Here is a 19861-nt window from a genome sequence, read left to right on the forward strand (position 1 = left end):
GCTGATAAACTCTGACAACACACACTGACTATAGGTATAACTGTGTACACAACTAACCCAATTAGCAAACCCTTGAGGGCGCTGTTGAATTGATCATTGACTATGATTTCATTTCAAGTAATGCTGTAAGGACCAAAGGATGACTGATGGATAAAGAACTCTAGTCTTCTAAGATGCATGTCAAACATTGATGTCTTCATTAATCAGGCTTTAAGGCTACTCCAATTTAGGTAGATTTATTGTCATTTGGAAAGGCTAGTACCTCCAGTAGTTTCCAATCACATAACATGTAAATATTTCAATTGTCATTTGAAATAGCAAGTATCTTCTATAGTAGAGAGGTTTTGCAAGTCTACGGATACACATACAGATACTGATACGTCGACACTTTGTGTGTTCACGTGACGCGTATCTGCGACTATTGTATTTTGCACACACAACAGCAACGGATACAGGAGTGTGTCTATCGGTCATGCTTGACGGAAAACACTTATGATGAACCCAAGCGCTTCAAGCATGTTTAGTAACACATATTTTGCGAAACAAAATCCAACACGTGGCTGACGTGAACGGATACGGTTATCATATCTGTATCTGTATCCGCCGTTTGGGAAACCTCTCTAATTTCTCTGATAACTATTTGGATACAAATCCTGAATGGGATAGTTTGGTTGTAAGAGACACTGAGCTTATCTTTTAGATGTTCACAATTTGTATTGCTTTGAAAAATTTCTCTGTCAAATTGATTTAAACCAATATTTTGAAGCTGTGGAGAATAAAAATTGTGTAAATTTGAATAATATATGCAAAGTGTACCCTTAGTGTGAATTGACAGCATTTGCAATTAAATAAATGAATGTAACTAATTATTTAGATCTCAGGATTTGGTTGTGGATTGTAATCATAACACCAAGATGTCAAATCTTATTTCAAATCATCATTTGATTTTAAGTCAAAAGAGATATGTGGTTTGCCTGTGATTGAGAGTCGGATGGAATTATGTTATTTCCATTTGTTGGCTTTTTGTTTACCATTCTTTTACGTTTTGGTTTATTATTGAGGTTTACTATTTGATATGTTATACTCTACACACAAGGTCTTTCAAGGTTTGTAACTAACATGTTTTCTTATTAACATTCAAAAGTTTTTATGAGACTTGGTTTGCAATAAAAAACTCTCTAAAGTCTCCATTCCCCATGTTAATAAGTGACTCCACAAAAAAACACTGTTATTCTAATTTCATAATCTTGGTATTATATTTGACTCTAATTCCAAGACTATTTGTTTGCATATTTCTGGTATTGCTTGTTCTATGACTTCACAATCGTAATACATGTATAGGCAAAGTTAGGAAATATTTGATACAAAATGCAACTGAGCAAATAATCCACTCTGTCATAGTTTTCAGACTTGACATGTAGAGTTCACTTGTTTACGGTCTTCCTTGTACTCAAATTGAACGTCTTCAGCAAACCAAGAACTATGTTGCTTAGGTTTACCTTGACTAAAAAGTCCTCCCATGTTTGGCTTATTATAAAAGAGTTATACTGGTCACCAGTAAGCAGTAGGATCAAACTTATAAATTAGTAGGATTAAGTATAAACTTCTGCTTTTCCTGTATAAACGCTCACCAACAATGCCCCTGCATATATTGATGATCTTCTTAGCTCATACAATCCTCCTGGCAAACTCCAGTCTTACAATTCTAGCCTCCTTATTGAGCCCATATCCAATCAGTCATGGGGAGACCGATCTTTCTCACTCACTCGATGCGCCACACCAGCACAAGTAAAATCATCCGTTTCTTTACCCCCCCCCCCCCCCCCCCCCAAAAAAAAGAGCTAAGACTCATCTTTTCAATCAAGTTTTTGGATAATTGTTTTTTTTTAACCCACGCCCCTCGATGTGTTTTTTACATTTTATTTTGTATTTATTTCTTTACCACTTTGTATTGTATTCTGGACTTCTTCTTAACTTTCTTCTTACATTTCAGGTAAGGCTGATGTTACATAAAACCATGACAAGTTTATGTTAGATTTGATAAATTATTTTCTGTACCAACTAAAGACAAGGTAAAAGATACATGTAGAAGTTTGTATTTACATGTTCATGGATTTACTAACGTATAATGTGTAATATATGTTTTATTTATTATGAACCATATGCATAGATCCTTGTCATTTGATTGGTGGAACATGCATCAAGCGTCATCCTATATTTTCTATAGGAGTTCTATATGGATAGTTGTAGGACATTTCTGATGTAAACAATCTGCTCTTTTGTCCAAAAGGTCAAAACCAGGCAAGTTTATAGCACAATGGCGGACATTGTTGGCATGTACATTTTGTTGAGAAGTGGTTTTATAGAATTTTCAAAGTGTGGAATGGACGACTTCATGTTTTTTTTTTGGTGTTTATTGTGATTTTTTCTTCTTCAAATGACAAGGGTTTATGCATGAGTTAGGGCCTATATCAACAATTATTGAATGCATCTTAGCATTGTCACTGAATATAATCATCTGGTGAAATCTTGCTTTTCATTTTCACTTGACTAGTAGTTTCACCTCATAATTATATTCTGCCAAAATGCACTCATATTGCTAGCCCTGGCGGCCTTACACTTTCGTTTTGTACTACAGTACAGAGAAAGAGTCCTACATAGGGCTATCATATTGCATGCAATATTTGTATACTATTTAGTATAATGTATCAAGGTATACTAATTATTGGAGATATGTATGCATTGTTTTGTGTTGAAGGTGTTACTAATACTTTATGTCACATTAGCAAATGTATTTCAAGAAATGTTTATTGTGAGAGAAGAGTGTAGACAAGTTTCTTAAGGTGTAGGGTTTACATGTTATTTATATACAACAAATATTTATCTATAATTATTGGATTTACTGATCAAAAATGTTTGCTTGAAAATATTATTGGTAAAATCTTCCACTTCATAAAATATTGTTTCAGTATTTAGATATTGACAACAATAAATGTCAGTGATTGCATTACAAGTTTTATTAAGCAAGGTATGTTGTTCGGCATACATGTAGCTACCAGTACTTACCCGTGTTTCCATTGCAAGCTTCATAGGGATCCAAATAAAACTAAAATGTATACAACATTTCACATGATTGTAGAAACTTAGTTCCAAGTTTGGAGTATGTTTGGGTTCTATATAGATATTTAAATCTCTATTACTATACTTGACATGATGGAGATATGAAATCTGCATGTAAACTGCACGTAGGTTTGATTGTATGTGAGGTGTACATGCAGTGTACATGATACTTGGGTCCATTCATTTTTTTCAACTTTTAATATGTTACACGCATCCATATCTTGTTTTGACACAAGGTACACTATGTATGGGATTGACAGTGCGATAGGATGAGTGGTGTAACCAGGATGAGTGGTGTAACCATGTAGTCATGCACAACAGTGCTGATCGATATACGTACATGGATAGTGGAGGCCTACCTGTATTTTGCATGACATAATTATCCTAGAGGTAGGACACTGTTGCTGGGATGAAGAGTTGCCTAGACCAATATTGCGTTTGAGAAGTGCAAAAGGACCGACAACACCCTGCAGGAATGTGTGGCTGTTGAAATGACTCAATAAGCGTACAGTACTTAAAGCCCGGTTCATACTTTACTGCGAATGCGAATGCCCAAATTTGAGGTGACAACTCTCAGTGAGTCACCTAGAGTTGAAAGGCTGCAATTTATTCTTGTGACGCCATTATTTGCTTCGCATTCACAGGAGGTATGAACCAGGCTTTAGTCACCTCGTGAGACTTCATCAGAAAGCAATGTATGGGTCAGGTAGAACACCTTCTTTTGATGTTTCAGGCAGAATACTTTCCTCTTCACCGTCTTTTTGTACAAATTTTTGGGCATATTTTTACTAACTCCTTATCTTTTTACATAAATAGCTTGTGGAGTTTGTATAATATTGAATAATAGTAATATTGAAACCTTATATAGCGCATACAGCAGCCACAGCCAGGAACACCGGGGCGAACCCCTTCCCTTTTCGATCAGTGCACTGGGTTCTTTTACATGCGTTACAGAACACACGGGACCAATGGCTGTATGTGGTTGAGTAACTCGCATTAAAATGTGTTGATAATAACTTGTTAAAACTTGTCTACCTTTAGATGTACGGTATGACCATGGTGTAGGGAATAGATAAAGGTACATGGTGTTTCTTTGTCTGTAATAATCCATCCTTGTATTGATACATCATACTTTGATACAAATCTCCTCTTCAAGTAAAATTATGTCCTCAAGTTCATTTGGTGCGTTCGATCAGCTTCCCCATGTTGACCCTGTGGTGCTCATTCGGGTGAGCCCCTGACAAGAGCTTTTTAAACGATCACACTCGCCCTCTGGTGACGCCATGCACCTCGGGTCACCCCCAAGTGACCCACTCCACAAGCAGGGCACTAGGGGCTGACCCGGGTGAGCCCCTGGAATGATGTCAAAGCTATACGAATGTACCAGGGGCAGACTGGGGTCGACCCAGGGAAGCTAATCAAACGCACCCATTTACAGCCCAAATTATATCTAATTCCAGCTCTATAAATGTAAACACTGTCGGGATATGGTAAACTTGAAAACTAAAATTGAGATTTAAAAACTTAACAACAGCTGACACTCAAACACTCAAAACCCCAGTTTAGCACATAGAAACAGGCATTCTTTCTTGCTTATCTGAAAAAGGGAATGAAACTCGTAGATTATTTCTAAGAGAAGTTATGCCTGTTTTACTAAAAGCACTCATGTTTGTAGCTGTCCATGGAATCATAATGCTTTACTAAATCTAACTTTTAGTACACAGCTGAAATGCTTACTTCATTCTTTTTCTTTCTAACTAGCAGAAGAGAGTGCTTGTTAAAATGCTTTACTGAACTTTTCAGTGTAATTTGTTTGTTTTGAAAAACAGAACCAATCCCGGTCGACTCGCCCTGTATTATAATAATAAAGACCTCAGAATTAGATTGTGAGGTCCCGAAATGAAGCATCTTGAAAGCACACTTGTTCAACAAGGGTGTTTTTTGTTCCAGTGTTATCTCGCAATTTCGACAACCAATTGAGCTAAAATCTCACATGTTTGTTATTTTATGCATGTTGAAAAACACCAAGTGACGCTGTTCTTTGACAATGACCAACAGTGTCTTTAATAATAAGGAAACACTGTACTTTTAAATCTTTTACTGGTGATAACGATCAGCTGTTTGCAAGTATTCAATCAATCAAACAGGTCCGTCAAGTTTATTAACAGGAAATATTTGTCTCTGCCGTCAATTTATCAATGTTGTATAAGACAATGTACTTTTCCTTCAATCTAAATGCTACTTTATCAATGACTTGTTTACAACACCCCCCCCCCCCCCCCCCAACTTCCCTGGGACAACATATTAAACAAATTAAGAACTAAAAACTCAGTATTGTATTTATTTAGAATATATTGAATTGTTTATTATTTCTCAATATTGTTGCAATTTATTGATTCTGAACTTCATAGTTCCCCAACATGGCACCTCTTAATCTTAATATACAAACCTAGTACATTAATCCAACCTTCTTGGCTGGCTTTAGTTTCATTTCTTTTAAACATTCACTTCTTTTACATAATATCGTTAGATAGAGAATGATGTTCTGGTGAATACACTGCGTAGTTAACCTTATACCTGGTTAATTAATACTCGCAAGGACTTCCAATTTGGGCAGTGTATAATAAATCATTCAAACAAAAACACAATTCTCTGAAAATAAACAGCACAGTTTCATATCAACTCCAGCTTCATATTAAATAAACCACATAATTAAAGTGATCAATGCTACAATTGTTCCCCCAAATTGCAGTCGAGTAATGACCAAAAATAAAAAGAGTCTGTTAATGATTAAAAGTTATTAAACAAATACTGCATTAATACTATATTTGATAAAGTTTCATATATCCATAACTAGATTTGTTTGACCTATAAGCCAACCTCAGTCTCTCATCACCTCCAAACTCTAATAAACTACTGCTTAGTTCAAGAAATGAAAAGAAACCAGATGAAATTTATGAAAAATAAACATGTACAATATATGTTCAATTTGTTTTTATATTACTGATCTAAAAATTAGACAGAAAAAAATCCTGACCTCTGAATACCAAAAATAGTCCTGCTAACAGTAATCAACAGACGGCTCTAAACTTAAACAAAGCAAATTAATGAAACAGAAGGAAAACAAAAATTTAAAAGTAAGTTGTTTTAACTACACCACTACAATGAAATGAATGTGTATTTAGAGTTGAGTAACACTGGCACTTTACTTTATTTAAACACAATTCTATTGCTGGATTAGTCACTAGTTGATTTGTTTCATTGCAATTGTAAAAACCAACTACACCGAGTATTGATGAGGAATAATAGAAAGTCAATTTTTGACAAAGGTGCCGTATGAGATCATATTTAAAAGATATTAAGACCACTCTTATTATCACACCGTGATGAAATCCTTCCACTACTAGCTGCACATTCATAGGAATGTTAATACATAACTATTGACTTATGATTCCAGTTGGGTCATAAGTTAGTCTGACGCACAGTTAGAGCATGCAGGGTGTGATATGGGCCGTGCAATACAGGTTTATATCGACCAATCAGAATGAAGTATTCCAGCCTACTTGAAGATAATACAGCTTATATCTACATTATATTTATACATACAATGCTAGCTATATTGGCTCATTCTATGTTTGTGCTGTTTGCAAGATGACGTTATGTTATTATTTTACACCAAGATGAACATGTGAGGATAACGCGTGGTATCACGTTGATTACTATATCAACATTTAACATCTCCTCGATATGTACTGTTAATTGTCAAGCTGGTCATAGCGAGGAGTTGTATCAATCAAAAGGCAAACAAGTGGACAAATAATTAAATAAAGTAGCAAGATTTTCAATCTTGGTCAAGCAAGAAATTTTGCAGTATTAATATTAATATTACTACAAATAAAAAACTATTAGTCACACAATTTTTAAAACAAACTTGGATGTGGAATGTTTCTCAATAGAAAACTATTAAGATGATACTTATTGATTGATAAGCTTTAAAACTAATTGCTTTGTATTAATTGACATACAATGCAAACCATCAACTACATGTACTGCTCTGGTACCTAATGGTCAACTATATACATTAGTGCATAGAGAATAGTAAGTAAGAAATAGCAATGCAGTGATCAAATACATTTCTGGTTTTTTTATGAAACATAAAATGACTACAAAGAATAGTTGTACCATTAAAAACGCTATCAAAGGTTTTCAAATAGTTTGAAATAACCTTTATGAATCCTTTGCAGCATGCCTCAAATTTCCACTTTGCATTGCGTTGACTAAGAACCAGAATAACGTCCACATGGTAACATTACAGATAAGTGTCTTCAAGTATATTGGAAGGCTAAGATGGTGTAGAGAGGATGTACACCTTTGCTAGAAACCAACTGCATCACAAAATCAAGGTTTGTTCTTCAATCGTTTCAATAAGTGCAGACTCATTCTGATATTCCAACACAAATCTTAAAACATGGAAATTAATTTGGTAGCAAACTTGAGAGAGATAACAAACCATTATTTGTTGTCATATATATTAAGATGAGAAAGCATGTATCCATGGACAAGGCAAAATGGTATTCAAGATGCATAAATAAAGATAATAGGATCCGTCCCATTCAGCATTAAGAGTTTAATATTAATTGTTTCATTTGAAAAGATAAAAGGTTACATCTGCAAAGAATAAAAAGATTGCAGCATAAAGCTTCGGATGTATGCTGAAAATGAAACCAATAAAGAATGACGCAGGATGTAAGTACGAAATAAGAGCAGAGCTTGAATTGACAAAGCATTCAGATTCATCTTAAGATGCGTATCACACTTTGCTTAACAATCAAGATTGATACACATCTTAATATTAGTCTCCGCTCTTAATCAAAATATGGCCAGTAGCTTTATCTGGGATGTAAAGTTAAGCATTTAATAGCATGGGTCTAGTGATTAGCATTTATACCAGGCTCCCCATGTAAATAATCATCATCTATTAGTTGGGTCTAGTGACTAGCGTTTAGACCATGCTCCCCATGTAAATGATGATCATCTACATGTATAAGCTAAGTCTAGTGATTAGCGTTTAGACCATGCTCCCCATGTAAATGATGATCACCTATGATTAGTGTTTAGACCATGGTCCCCATGATGATCATCATCATCTCTTAGCTAGGTCTAGTGATTAGCGTTCAGACCATGCTCCCCATGATGATCATCATCATCTATGATTAGCGTTTAGACCATGCTCCCCATGATGATCATTATCATCTATGATTAGCGTTTAGACCATGCTCCCCATGATGATCATCATCATCATCTCTTAGCTGGGTCTAGTGATTAGCGTTTAGACCATGCTCCCCATGTAAATGATGATCATCTATGATTGGCATTTACACCATGCTCCCCATGATGATCATCATCATCTATGATTAGCGTTTAGACCATGCTCCCCATGATGATGATGATCCAGTAACTACAGCTGGTGTAGGGTTTTCTGCAACACCAATACTAGGGAAGTCCATAGTATTAGATGTATCAGGAGGTTTATTCCATGGGGCACCACGTACAACAAAGCCAGGATTATCAGCTTTAGGTTGTTGATCTTCATGACGGCTTGGAGGTTTAGTATACTGCTGTAACTCCACTGACTCGTCCATCTCTTGTAACTAAACACATACAAATACATCCAAATATAAACCATCAGTAAAGGCAAAGTAGACTTTTTTATCTTTTATAACAATCCAATGTAAATGTAGATATAAAGCTATCCAGTGAAAATTTCAAAAGGTGGTAAATCTGGAAGGGTTGTGTCCATGCAGGAAAAATATTTCAAGAGAAGTCTTCACCATTACCTTCTGTAAACCCTGTAGGTTACTTGTAAATCTGTGAACTTTTTTTTTGTTTGGTTCGAAAGTGTCCAATGGCTTTAGAGGTGACCAGACTTTTGACTACATTCAAATACGAAGCAGTATAGATATGCAATCAAATGCCTAGTTTGAAGAAATTGAAAGTTTGTAAGTGCTTAGATTTGAATTACAAGTTACTACAATAATCAGTCATGCCATATGAGCTGAATACAAACTCTTCCTAAACACAAACATTGATGTAGGGACAATTCTTATAGATCATATTGTTCTTTGTAGTAAATTTTAAAACATATTTTCGAAAGATCACCTAACATCACAAGGCTGGATGGCCCTTTCAAGGTTTGGGCTATCAACTCAGATAAACTGCCACCAGGGGCACGTTGCCACCTACTCAAGGGGCTGAAAAGGTATTACTGCCTTCACAGTCCATAAGGATGTAGGGAAACATCCAGCAGGAGCCTGACTGGTAGAGCTGAATGCTCTTAAAGCAACTGTGGTTAAGTGCCTTGCTTTTAAGGGAGTCTCATGACTGGGATTAAAACCCACACTCTGCTGCTAACACCAGAGCTTTGGTCGGGTGAATAAGACTGCTCGGCACTTTTTTTTAAATTTTTTTTATGCAATTCGCCAGACACACAAGGCCTGAAGGCCACTTCAAGGTGTGGGCTAAAATTATTTTATTCCAGAGTCCGTTGCCAACTACTCCTAGGGCTGAAACAGGGTTAGCCCTTTTAACAGTCCATACGGATGTAGGCTTGAGTATCATCAAGGCTTGGGTATCATTAGTTCAATACTTCAATATGATATTGGATGTAACCTATTGATGATCATGTACTTACATATTCCTCCTGTCGATTGAGCAGATATTCCTGGCACTCATCTATATTCTCATCTAGACCAGTAATGGTTACTAGATTAGGATTAGCATCAGTACCACGAGGGAATCGGATATCCACTTTGTATAACTCCATGACTTTATTGATAGCTCTGCCCTTACCACCAATCAGTCTGCTGTGGATACGATGATCTATCTCAATCTCTACAGTGTGTTGGTCCTCCTGTTGATGCATTCAAATTCAAATCACTTTATTCAACATTGTTTAGGAGAAACGCATACCAAATCCAATATGACATCTTAATAAATAGAGGTGGGGGAGAAGCATGTGGTTTGTATTCCAAATCAGTAGTTTTTGGAAATTCAACTTACTGTTTGAACAGGGGGTGAAGAAAAATCGTAAGTAGCTAGGAGGAGATGTGTGGATGTTTGACATGCAATCTTCAAATAAGGTTCCATTTATAAAACCAATCAGTCAAACTTGTCTTAAATTTGATAATACAATTTGAAGATACCACATCTGGACTTGCACTTTGTCCATATCCAATAAAACATTCCCAACGGAAGATCAGTCGAGGGAAGTTGGTTCTTCTACTCTAGATTGTGAGATAACCAATTCCGGAATATATTACTATCGGGTACTATTGCATAGAACAGGCCCAACAAACCTATGCTTGAGAAAAGGCTATCAATATACTATGTCACATATACAATCTATGACAGGGATCATGCTCATTCTTGCCGAACATAAAATTATGAATCAGTATTTTCTGACTAAGCATCTCCATGATATTGGGCCAATGTCATCAACTTAGTGAGGTGGTCTGAGTTTGTGCAAATAAATAGAGTTAAATGATTGTACATACCAAGTTATGAACAATATCCAAAATGGCCTCCTTGGCTGCTTGAACATTCTTCTCATATCCAATGATAGTAATGACGTTAGGATTAGCAGCATTACGATCAGCAAACTGGATATTCTTCACCTTATGCTCCTCTTTGATCTTAGTAATAACTTGTCCTTTACGTCCAATGATCTTAGGGTGATACTTCACGTCAACAGCAACCTCCTCACTGTAGTTCTGCAGACGCTGTGATAGAGACATGGTATAATAAGACACAGGGGTCGAAATTGCCACTAGCCCGCTAGCCCGGGACTACCAGATTTACAGCCGGGCTACTCATTTTTCCAGTTTGATAGCCCGACGGGCTAGTGGAAAAATAATGCAAAAATCATCATCACAAACAATAAAGAACTATGTTATTGGTGTATTGTAAAGTTTGAGCCGTGACGCGAGACATAATGTGTCTTTCGGGCTACCAAAATCTAATCAGGGCTACTAACAATTATTGGTCACTAGCCCTGCTGACTACCATGGAAATACACTTAATTTCGACCCCTGAAGACATGTTAGGAATTCATCATTAAATCATCCAGTACATTGTGAAAGATGCATCAATCTAGAATCACTATTCAAATAAGTCATTAAGTATGAATTGGAATTTAAAAAAATGCCAATCTGGGGTCCATTTCACAAAAAGTTAAGATTGATCTCAACTGTAAATCAATCGTAGTTGCTAAGTAAAGTGTGATGTCACAATACAAATCACTATGGAGATACTGATAATTTGTCTTGCGATGAATTTCATTACTTTGTGAAATCGAGCCATAGTCAAGATATCTAAATGCATTTGGAACTGGTTCGTAAGATAAGCAGTCACCGCTGCAGGATTCGAACTGCCTCTAGCTACTGGGCAATCTCAATGGTATAGTTGGTATGAAACTGCTCTAGAATTGCAAATTTTTATGTTTATACAGAACTTGGGAAAATACAGAGTATACAGTGCTAACACACATGGGGTGTATATATATGGGAAACCAAAATGAATATAAGATTTTATTTCTTGAACTTATTGTATTGATTATACCTGAAACACTCAAGGAAGCTAAACCAATTACTAGGAGCACTTCCATGTCATTGTTGACTAGTATTGAGAGCTGTGTTAAGATTTACGTGATAAACACACATCTAAGTGAAGATAAACTTACTCTATCTTCTTCAGATTGATGTAATTCTTCCACTCTAGCCTTCAATGCTTGTACAGCATTCTCTACATTAGGTGCTGGTCCACTCACTTTAACCTGGTTGGATTTCTGCAAAGCTGGTGGTATGGCAATGTTTACCTACAAACAAAATAACGGTATTCATATTCTTTATATTCATATGTTTTTTAGACCAAACTTGCAGCTGGACGCTGAATTACATTGATATTACACAGGAATAAAAATCAGATCCTAATATCATTAACAATTGACTTTCAAGGTACTATCCCACTGAAGTAGTTTTAACTTTACATGTACGGCAAAGAACTGATTTACCACCTCTGGATATGATCGTTTTAGAGCCAGTGTATGTGATCCTCGCTGTATCTTCTGTTGCTGTGATCCTCACCTGTATTGCATCTTGATTGACGTATTAGCCCGTAAGATACTTATTTTGTATTCCGATCTAATCTTAATGTACACTTGTATTACTCAATCATTGTATGTTTGTTAAACCAAATCGGTTACTGAAGTGGTTGATAGTTTGATCATTAAATCACTTTGATTCTGTGTTCTTTCTTTACATCAGTGTCACCTTGCTTGATTTCTTTGTTGCATCTGAGAAAATTCAGGCTTTTTCATATTTACGTACAGTTTGGAGAATTTTGGATCGTAACAATTGAAAAACCAATCATTTGACCACTTCAAATAAAATCTTGTAATTTTGTATAAAAAAAATTCTGCAAATAAAACATGAATTTTATTTCTGAAGACAATTGTTATTAGCGAATGGAAAAAATAGAAGATACCCTTACCTCATATGTGTCCATCAAATGTTTAATACCAGCTCCTTTCTGACCAATGACAAAACGATGGAAGTCAAATGGTACATCCACCTCCTCAGTAACTGGCACCAGTTTCTAGCAAATCAAATAGCATCAGATTATATACACGTCAACTTTATGTCAATGCTTACACATTTTATTTCAAGCCTGGGGCCAAGGATTTTAAGAGTCAGACCTGTAAAGTCTTGATTGGACAAGTCCGACTGTGTTTCTCAAATGAACAATACATCATTTTTAATTTATGTTCAAATGTAGACCTCGAGTCTTGTAAATATAATTCAGTTCTGTTGAGTATCAAAGTATATTTATCTATGAGACAAATTCGATCATTAGTGCTTGTTTATAAAAGTTTTGCATTCTGATTCTGGTCTTGAAAAAAATAAATTATGGTCCAGTATCAAAGTTGAGCTACAAGCACTGCAATATTGTGGATTTCTCTTCCCCCAAATTCAAGCACAGTTCATCTCTTTAACAAGTTTTAAGAAATAAACATTTTGGCAGCAATGTCAGGCAGTATGAATGACTATTTCACATCATTGGGGGTGCAGCATTATATTATAAACTAAACTAACCTCCAATGCTTCCTTGGCTTGCTCGCAGTTCTCCTTCTTTCCAGTGATCAGAATAGTGTCACATTTCTTGGGTTTATCCTCTTCATGAGCGTCGCCATTAGTATCACCATTCAGTACCACCTCACCCTCTACAATAAGAAAACCAATATATTCATTATTGTATCAATTTAGAATACGTGAAAACATAATATTAATGTGAAGTAATGAAGTGTAGATATTTAACAAGTGGAAAAATATTAAGACAATTAACAACATTTTAATCGAGTTATAAATGTTCCTAGCTATTCCTATGTTGGGCATTGACTTAATTTTTCTTTTTTGTTGTATATCTCACGAACTTTGTATTAACATCAGATTACTCAAGTTAGTTTACACACGATCCAAGCTCAAACGAGTACAAACAATTGCACTTACAGAAATGGTTGCATCACATGCACACTAATGATGATTTAATAAGGAAAACTAGTGCTTACCTTCAGCTTGGTCAGCATTAGGATTGCGATCAGGAAACTTAATTCCTACTTCATACTGACTTGTGACAAGTTGAACCCTAGATCCTTTAGCACCCATGATGCTACGATGATGCTTCTGAGGTATTATACACTCAATAGTCACTTGAGCTTCCTGTAATAGAATAATATCTACGGTTAGGACTCCATCAGTAGACATCAATACAGTCAGACGAGTTGGTCTTTGAAAAGCTTTTTAAACCGTTTGTTAAGAAATGCATATGGTTAGAAAGATATTTTAAAAGTAGAATATAATGATCCACACAAGTATCACTCCAAATTGCCCGGTGTTCCTTTTACATCGCGAACTAACACGGTCGAACATTTTATGGAGTAAAAATTTTGACCCCCCAAAAATGGCCAACCGTGTTTCTTTGCGACGTAAAAGGAAAACCGTGTAATTTTGATGCATGTTTGTGTGGATCATTACATTCTACATTTAATTTGCATTTAATAACATAAGGTATCAAACGCTTTTCAAGACCAACTCGATCGATCCAAGGCAACGTGTTCTATTAATAACAAGGATTATATTCCAATCACACTACTCAAATGTTTATACTTAGATCTATGCTGTGGTATTGCAGAACTAAAGAAAAAAGCACAACAAATTATTCTACAACTTCAACAGATTTTATTTTACATTTATCTGAACTCATTCAGAAAGTTAATGCTTCATTTGAATATACATGACAAACAACATTATTATTAGACTATTACAATAAGTTGGATGGTTTTAAAGGGTAGGGTAAAGATGACTAGAAGTCCAGACTACTATTCTTACCAAGTCAGCAACAATCTCAGCAATACGTGCAGTAGCTGCTTCAACACAGTTCTTAGCTCCTTTAACCATGACTCTATCACTCTTAGAACCATTACGGGGGAAACTCACAGTCACATTACCATTCTCATCTGCAATCTCTCTCAAAACCTGGCCACGACGAGCTACAAAATGACGATGGTATTTTGGATCAACCGTGATTTCACATTCTGTGATGTTTTCCTGCAAACAAAATAATTCAAACTTAAAATAAGTGAATTGTTACTAAAGAAAGCCTTATACAATCAACAAATTGCAAAAACATGGTTTAATTCAATGAAACAAAAATACCACAATTAACCCAGGTTCATACTTCCTGCAAATGCTAAGCGAATTTTGATGTCACAAATTCGCAACGAATAATTTGCCACAGTTGAGCACAGCGAAAACATAGTTGTGACGTTAATATTCGCTTCGTATTCCCATCAAGTATAAACCAGGCTTAAGGGTTTAAGAGAACTATCAGGCGGTGTTGTGTACTAACCAGATCTTTGATGAGTTCTAGGAGTTTGTCCTTAGCCTTGCCAGTATTCTCTTTAGTTCCGATGATAGTTATCAGTGTTTTGTCCTCATCCCTAGTGGTTGGAAATACTACACGAGCTCCTGTTTCCTCACGTACTTGGCGAATATTAGCTCCTCCTCGTCCAATCAAGAACTTATGATATTCTGGTTTAGCATGAACCTCAATGGAATGGTTGGCTTGCTCCTACAAAACAGCAAATGACTTGTCAACTTTATGTAACAAACAATTTTTTAATAAATGGAATGCAATACTGCAAAAGTGTTGTTTAGCTACCATTGGCTACTAATAACTTCCAGACACTGTACACTATTGGTAATTGTCACATACTAGTCTTCTCACTTGGTGTACCTCAACATATGCATAAAGAAACAAACCTGTGAAATTTTGAGCTCAATTGGTCACATAAGTTGCGAGAGAATAATGGAAGAAAACATTTCGAGACCTCAAGATCTAATTCTGAGGTCTCAAAAACCAAATTCAAATATTTCAGTGAGAAATTACTTCTTTCTCAAAAACTACGTTACTTCAGAGGGAGTCAGTTCTCACAATGTTTTATACTATCAACAGCTCTCCATTGATCATCACGTAAGTTTTTATGCTAACAATTAGTTAACTGTACATACCTTTTCATTGGCCAGTTCAGTCAGTTTTTCTTTGGCTTTATCTACTTCCTCTTTAGGTCCTCTGATAGTGACTTTATCACTCTTAGATCCCTCACTAGGGAAATGTATATGTACACCTCCACATTCATCCATGATAGCACGTACCAGACGTCCCTTAGCACCAATAAGGGATTGATGAAACTTAGCTGGGATGGTCACCTCAGTCTCAGTGATATTGGCCTAGTAGTTCATAACAATAACAAATATGGCATGGTCAACAAAGCATATTCAAACAAACATCTTCAAATTGTATGCAATCAAGCTTTATGCCAATGAGCTCTTCATGATTTCTAACATCCATCTTAGGATTGGATTGGACTTTCTCTTGGTCTTGGTCTTTCAATTTGGTTTTTATAATGGTTTTCACAGCCAATTTCAGCAAAAATTTACTCAATTTTATCACGGTTCCAAATTCATGCATTTCCCCCTAATCCTCTTAAACTCGGATTTCTTTTTTAGGTAATAATGTATTCCATTTTTGTTTTTTGGGGGGCACACATATTTTCAATCTTCTGATTTAGATTAATTTCAGTCATTCTTTTTCATATCAGCATTCACAACTATACATTGACCATTGTTAGGTTGAATTTCTACTACCACACTTGATCAAATTGAATGTCTGACCAGCTGTTGCTGCCGCCACTTGCGCCTTTATGAAGTTGAAACTGGTGAAATTGCCTAGCTCCTTCCGACTGTTGAATGCCAACTAAACAGAGCATTTATTTATATAAAAAACCTGAATGAGCCAGATGTTAAAAATAAATGGATTTTTGTTGAAATAGGCTGGGAAAACTTATTATTTGATTGTTTCAACCCTATCTTCTTTACATCTTCATTCTTTCTTTGTTAAACCAATTTACAGCATTCGACCTTAACGCAGGTCCGTTGGCCAAATGCCAGTAGAAATCGCGGCGGACCAGCTGAAACACCTTGCCAACTGGTCCGGCTGACCAGTCAAAAATATCGGCAGCGGTACTACAGAACTATGACTATTTTTGGAACTATTTTCAGGCTCGAATAAAACGTAAGACATTCACTCAAAGTTTGGATAAAACGTAAAAAAATCACTCGAAGTGCCGCTGAACGCCGGAAACTTCTGACGATCACGCTGCATACACAGCGCAAAATCCCATCATGCAACGCAAAGGCTTGCGGGCGATTGGTGGGCGATCTAGTTTATTGTTCCAATCCATGGTTTTATTGGTCACATATAATGCGCGGTTGTTTGGTTTTTTTGCAGGTTGATTTCAAGAAAGACTTGGGTTCTAGAATGTAATCATGTGTTAAGGCACAGTTGTTTTTGCTGCTTTTAAAAACATTTTTTAAATGAAAATTTTGTTCACACAACAGACGCCGGCACCGACCAATCCATACACATAAATGAAAATAACACCGTAAAACACATATGCTTCTTCATGGATGTCGCATTTGCAACTATTGTGATTTCTACTTTTTGTTGGGTGTTTTTCTGGACGAAAGTGGGAAGATTTTGGGAACTTCGGTACCGTGTAATGTTTATGAATACTTATTAAAACTACAATAGTAGGCATTGTTTATACATAATAAAATAACTTGAGTGGTCGCACGCAACCCTCCTCAATACATAAAAAGTTAATGATATTTTAACAGTCGGTTTTAAAGTGGATTTTTGTTTAGTAAAAACTTTTTCTTCTTTTTTTCATAAAAAAGTTCTTCTTACTGTAGGAATACTTCGGTGTCGAGTGCTTACAATAAACCGTGGACTTAAAAACTACCTGAATAAAGATCATATTAAATTTTCCAATTTGCTCTGACAAATAATTTGACCTGTTTTTAAATTAATTTTAATAACATTATTGTTTTTAAATTTTTAAAGAAAAAATACTCTCAAATTAATGAGCCCTTACGAACACAATAACTTGGTACACATAAATAAAGTATAACTTCCAGTGCAGTCAAGTTGACGTTGCAATTCATGTTGAATTTTGAAATAGCGACGATCGGAAATCGAGCAGTTGGTATACAACAGTATACTATAAGTTTAAAAAAATAAAATAAAAAATTGACGGACCAGTCAAAAACCTGGCGGACCAGTGAAAAATCAAGCCAACTGGTCCTGCTGGCCAGTTGAAAAAAAAGTTAAGTTATATAAGAATTTGATTTTAATGAACAAGTCATATGTTAAAGCATTTTGCACCTGATGTGACGTATGCATTATCCTAATGTGCTTTTTATCTGGCACTTTTTGCAACAAAACTATTCAAGAACGTGGCAATATCTAAGTTGCTCAAACTGACTGTTTTGACACAGTTCCTTGTTAATCCACTGATTTACTAAATGAATTTGAGCAATAAACAGATGACATTTCTTACCAGTTCATTTTGAATGGCAATGATTTGTGCCTTAGCTTTCTCTACATTCTTCTTCTTGCCAGTAATCTGTATGAGATCACTATCACTGCTCTCTGTAGGTATCTCAATACGTGTCTCTGTGTCTTCTTTGATCTATCAAATAAACAATAGTTCAATCATCAGTAAAACAAAGATTGTGTGTTACCTGCCTGTCATATGGCCAACAATCAGCATTCATAAATACCTCAGACAGTTTCGCTATTCCTATTGGTGGAAAGCGTGTCACGTTGGGGTGTTTAAGCGGTTGATAATGACCAGCTGGAGCTGTTTATAACTAGTTGCTTTCAGGATGTTTGTACAGGTTGGCCCACAACCTCGCTCCCTTGATACCGTCTCATACAAATGCACCTTGAAGGGTTGTGGCAGTGCGATAAAGGCACTCGCCTAGGGCTCGGGCCTTTATCGCACGGCCACAACCCTGCCGGTTTAACACGGCCAATTAAGAACTTGTTGCTACCCTTTTGTTCCCTAAATCAAGAATATTGCTCTTACCTTATTAATGGTAGAACCACCTTTTCCAATGATATTCTTATGGAACTTCTTAAAGATGGGCACGCTCATCATAAAGTTATTGGTCACCAACTCTTGGGCTAGTTGCTGAAGAAACTTGTAGCATTTATCCACATCTTGCTTAGGTCCTCTCAATGTGACGACATCAGACTTCATGCCAGAATCAGGAAATGTAATCTGGACCTAAGGGGTCAAAGGTCAAAGTCATGACACATTAATTTTATTTATTATACAGGTACACAGCATCTATACCCAAGGTGTTTAATTTGTTTTACATACCTCATATATAAAATCCTCTAATCTGATTGGTTAAAAATGGAGTCGAAGTAATAGCAGGGCCCCCTTTTGTTTGTCAAGATGACGTCATTGTTAACTATGCTTTCCCCCTTTGAAGACATGACTCACCTAGCCACACTATCCCATGCAAACAATGGTCAACAAGACTCATTATAGTCAGTTTGAAGAGCTCTATTTCTCAATCACTTCAATCACTCGACTATTCCTCAAACAGAATACAATGTCATATTTAGCTCAATGATATCAATAGCGTTGACATTTCCTACCTGGTTGTATTTGTCACGGATATCCCTGATGTTTTCTCCCTTAGTACCAATGATGGAACGATGGAATCGATGCTCAATTAAGATGTCTTTACTTTTCTCATTCTCCTGATTAAGAGAATCAAATCAAATATGTTACACCTGTACTTGGGTAAACACTACTGAAAAGGATTCACACATCAACAAAAAACTATTCAGCGGTTTGTAAACAGGCAGTTGAAGTTAATGATTGCATGACTGGACTACAATTATCATGAACTACACGTTTATTCATCATTGAAACAGGAATGAGGCACTACACAGTGATTAAGCTTAAAATCTGGTTTTCAGGTGATTGACAACAAGTTAATATCATAACAACATTTCATTCACCAGTTGACACAAACTTATGAAAGTGGAGATTATATTTAAAAAGATTTCACCTGATTGTACATTTAAGGCTGCGAGGCATTTTAAAAGCATTCCATATTTTTAACATATTATTTGGCTCTCAAAATGGAGTGTGGTAGACAGTAGCCACATATACGCCTCTCTTAATATTTATGCATGAGGGTCTCACAATTCAAACCCAAAATGAGGCTACAGGCGCAGCCACTGCAAGTGGTGGGGGGACGTGCGC

The 19861-nt window shown here is 36.0% G+C and overlaps 2 protein-coding genes across 5 annotated transcripts in view; one reads left to right on the top strand and one right to left on the bottom strand.

Moving 5' to 3' along the window:
- LOC139950673 (anoctamin-7-like) overlaps positions 1–5837 on the top strand; it is a 44751-nt gene extending 38914 nt beyond the window's left edge. For 2 of the 3 annotated variants that reach the window (XM_071949461.1, XM_071949463.1), the window contains one exon: positions 1–5837. In XM_071949461.1, the coding sequence (XP_071805562.1) occupies positions 1–15 (15 nt within the window). In that variant the 3' untranslated portion in view covers positions 16–5837. The other variant, XM_071949462.1, reaches the window with a different exon arrangement.
- Positions 5455–19861, bottom strand: part of LOC139950672 (vigilin-like) — a 24761-nt gene continuing 10354 nt past the window's right edge. The window contains exons 11-24 of one of the 2 annotated variants that reach the window (XR_011787685.1): positions 19246–19350; positions 18665–18865; positions 18134–18265; positions 15744–15962; positions 15082–15303; positions 14562–14780; positions 13742–13892; positions 13269–13396; positions 12667–12771; positions 11858–11992; positions 10674–10898; positions 9812–10030; positions 8222–8771; positions 5455–8155 (exon numbers count right to left, since the gene is read on the bottom strand). Coding sequence is in view for 1 of the 2 variants with exons in the window: in XM_071949460.1 (XP_071805561.1) it covers positions 8535–8771; positions 9812–10030; positions 10674–10898; positions 11858–11992; positions 12667–12771; positions 13269–13396; positions 13742–13892; positions 14562–14780; positions 15082–15303; positions 15744–15962; positions 18134–18265; positions 18665–18865; positions 19246–19350 (2298 nt within the window). In the remaining variant the exon portion in view is untranslated. Of the gene's footprint in view, positions 8772–9811; positions 10031–10673; positions 10899–11857; positions 11993–12666; positions 12772–13268; positions 13397–13741; positions 13893–14561; positions 14781–15081; positions 15304–15743; positions 15963–18133; positions 18266–18664; positions 18866–19245; positions 19351–19861 lie in introns of both variants that reach the window. The other variant, XM_071949460.1, reaches the window with a different exon arrangement.

Source organism: Asterias amurensis, chromosome 18 (assembly GCF_032118995.1).
Source record: "Asterias amurensis chromosome 18, ASM3211899v1".
Classification (NCBI taxonomy): Eukaryota; Metazoa; Echinodermata; class Asteroidea; order Forcipulatida; family Asteriidae; genus Asterias; species Asterias amurensis.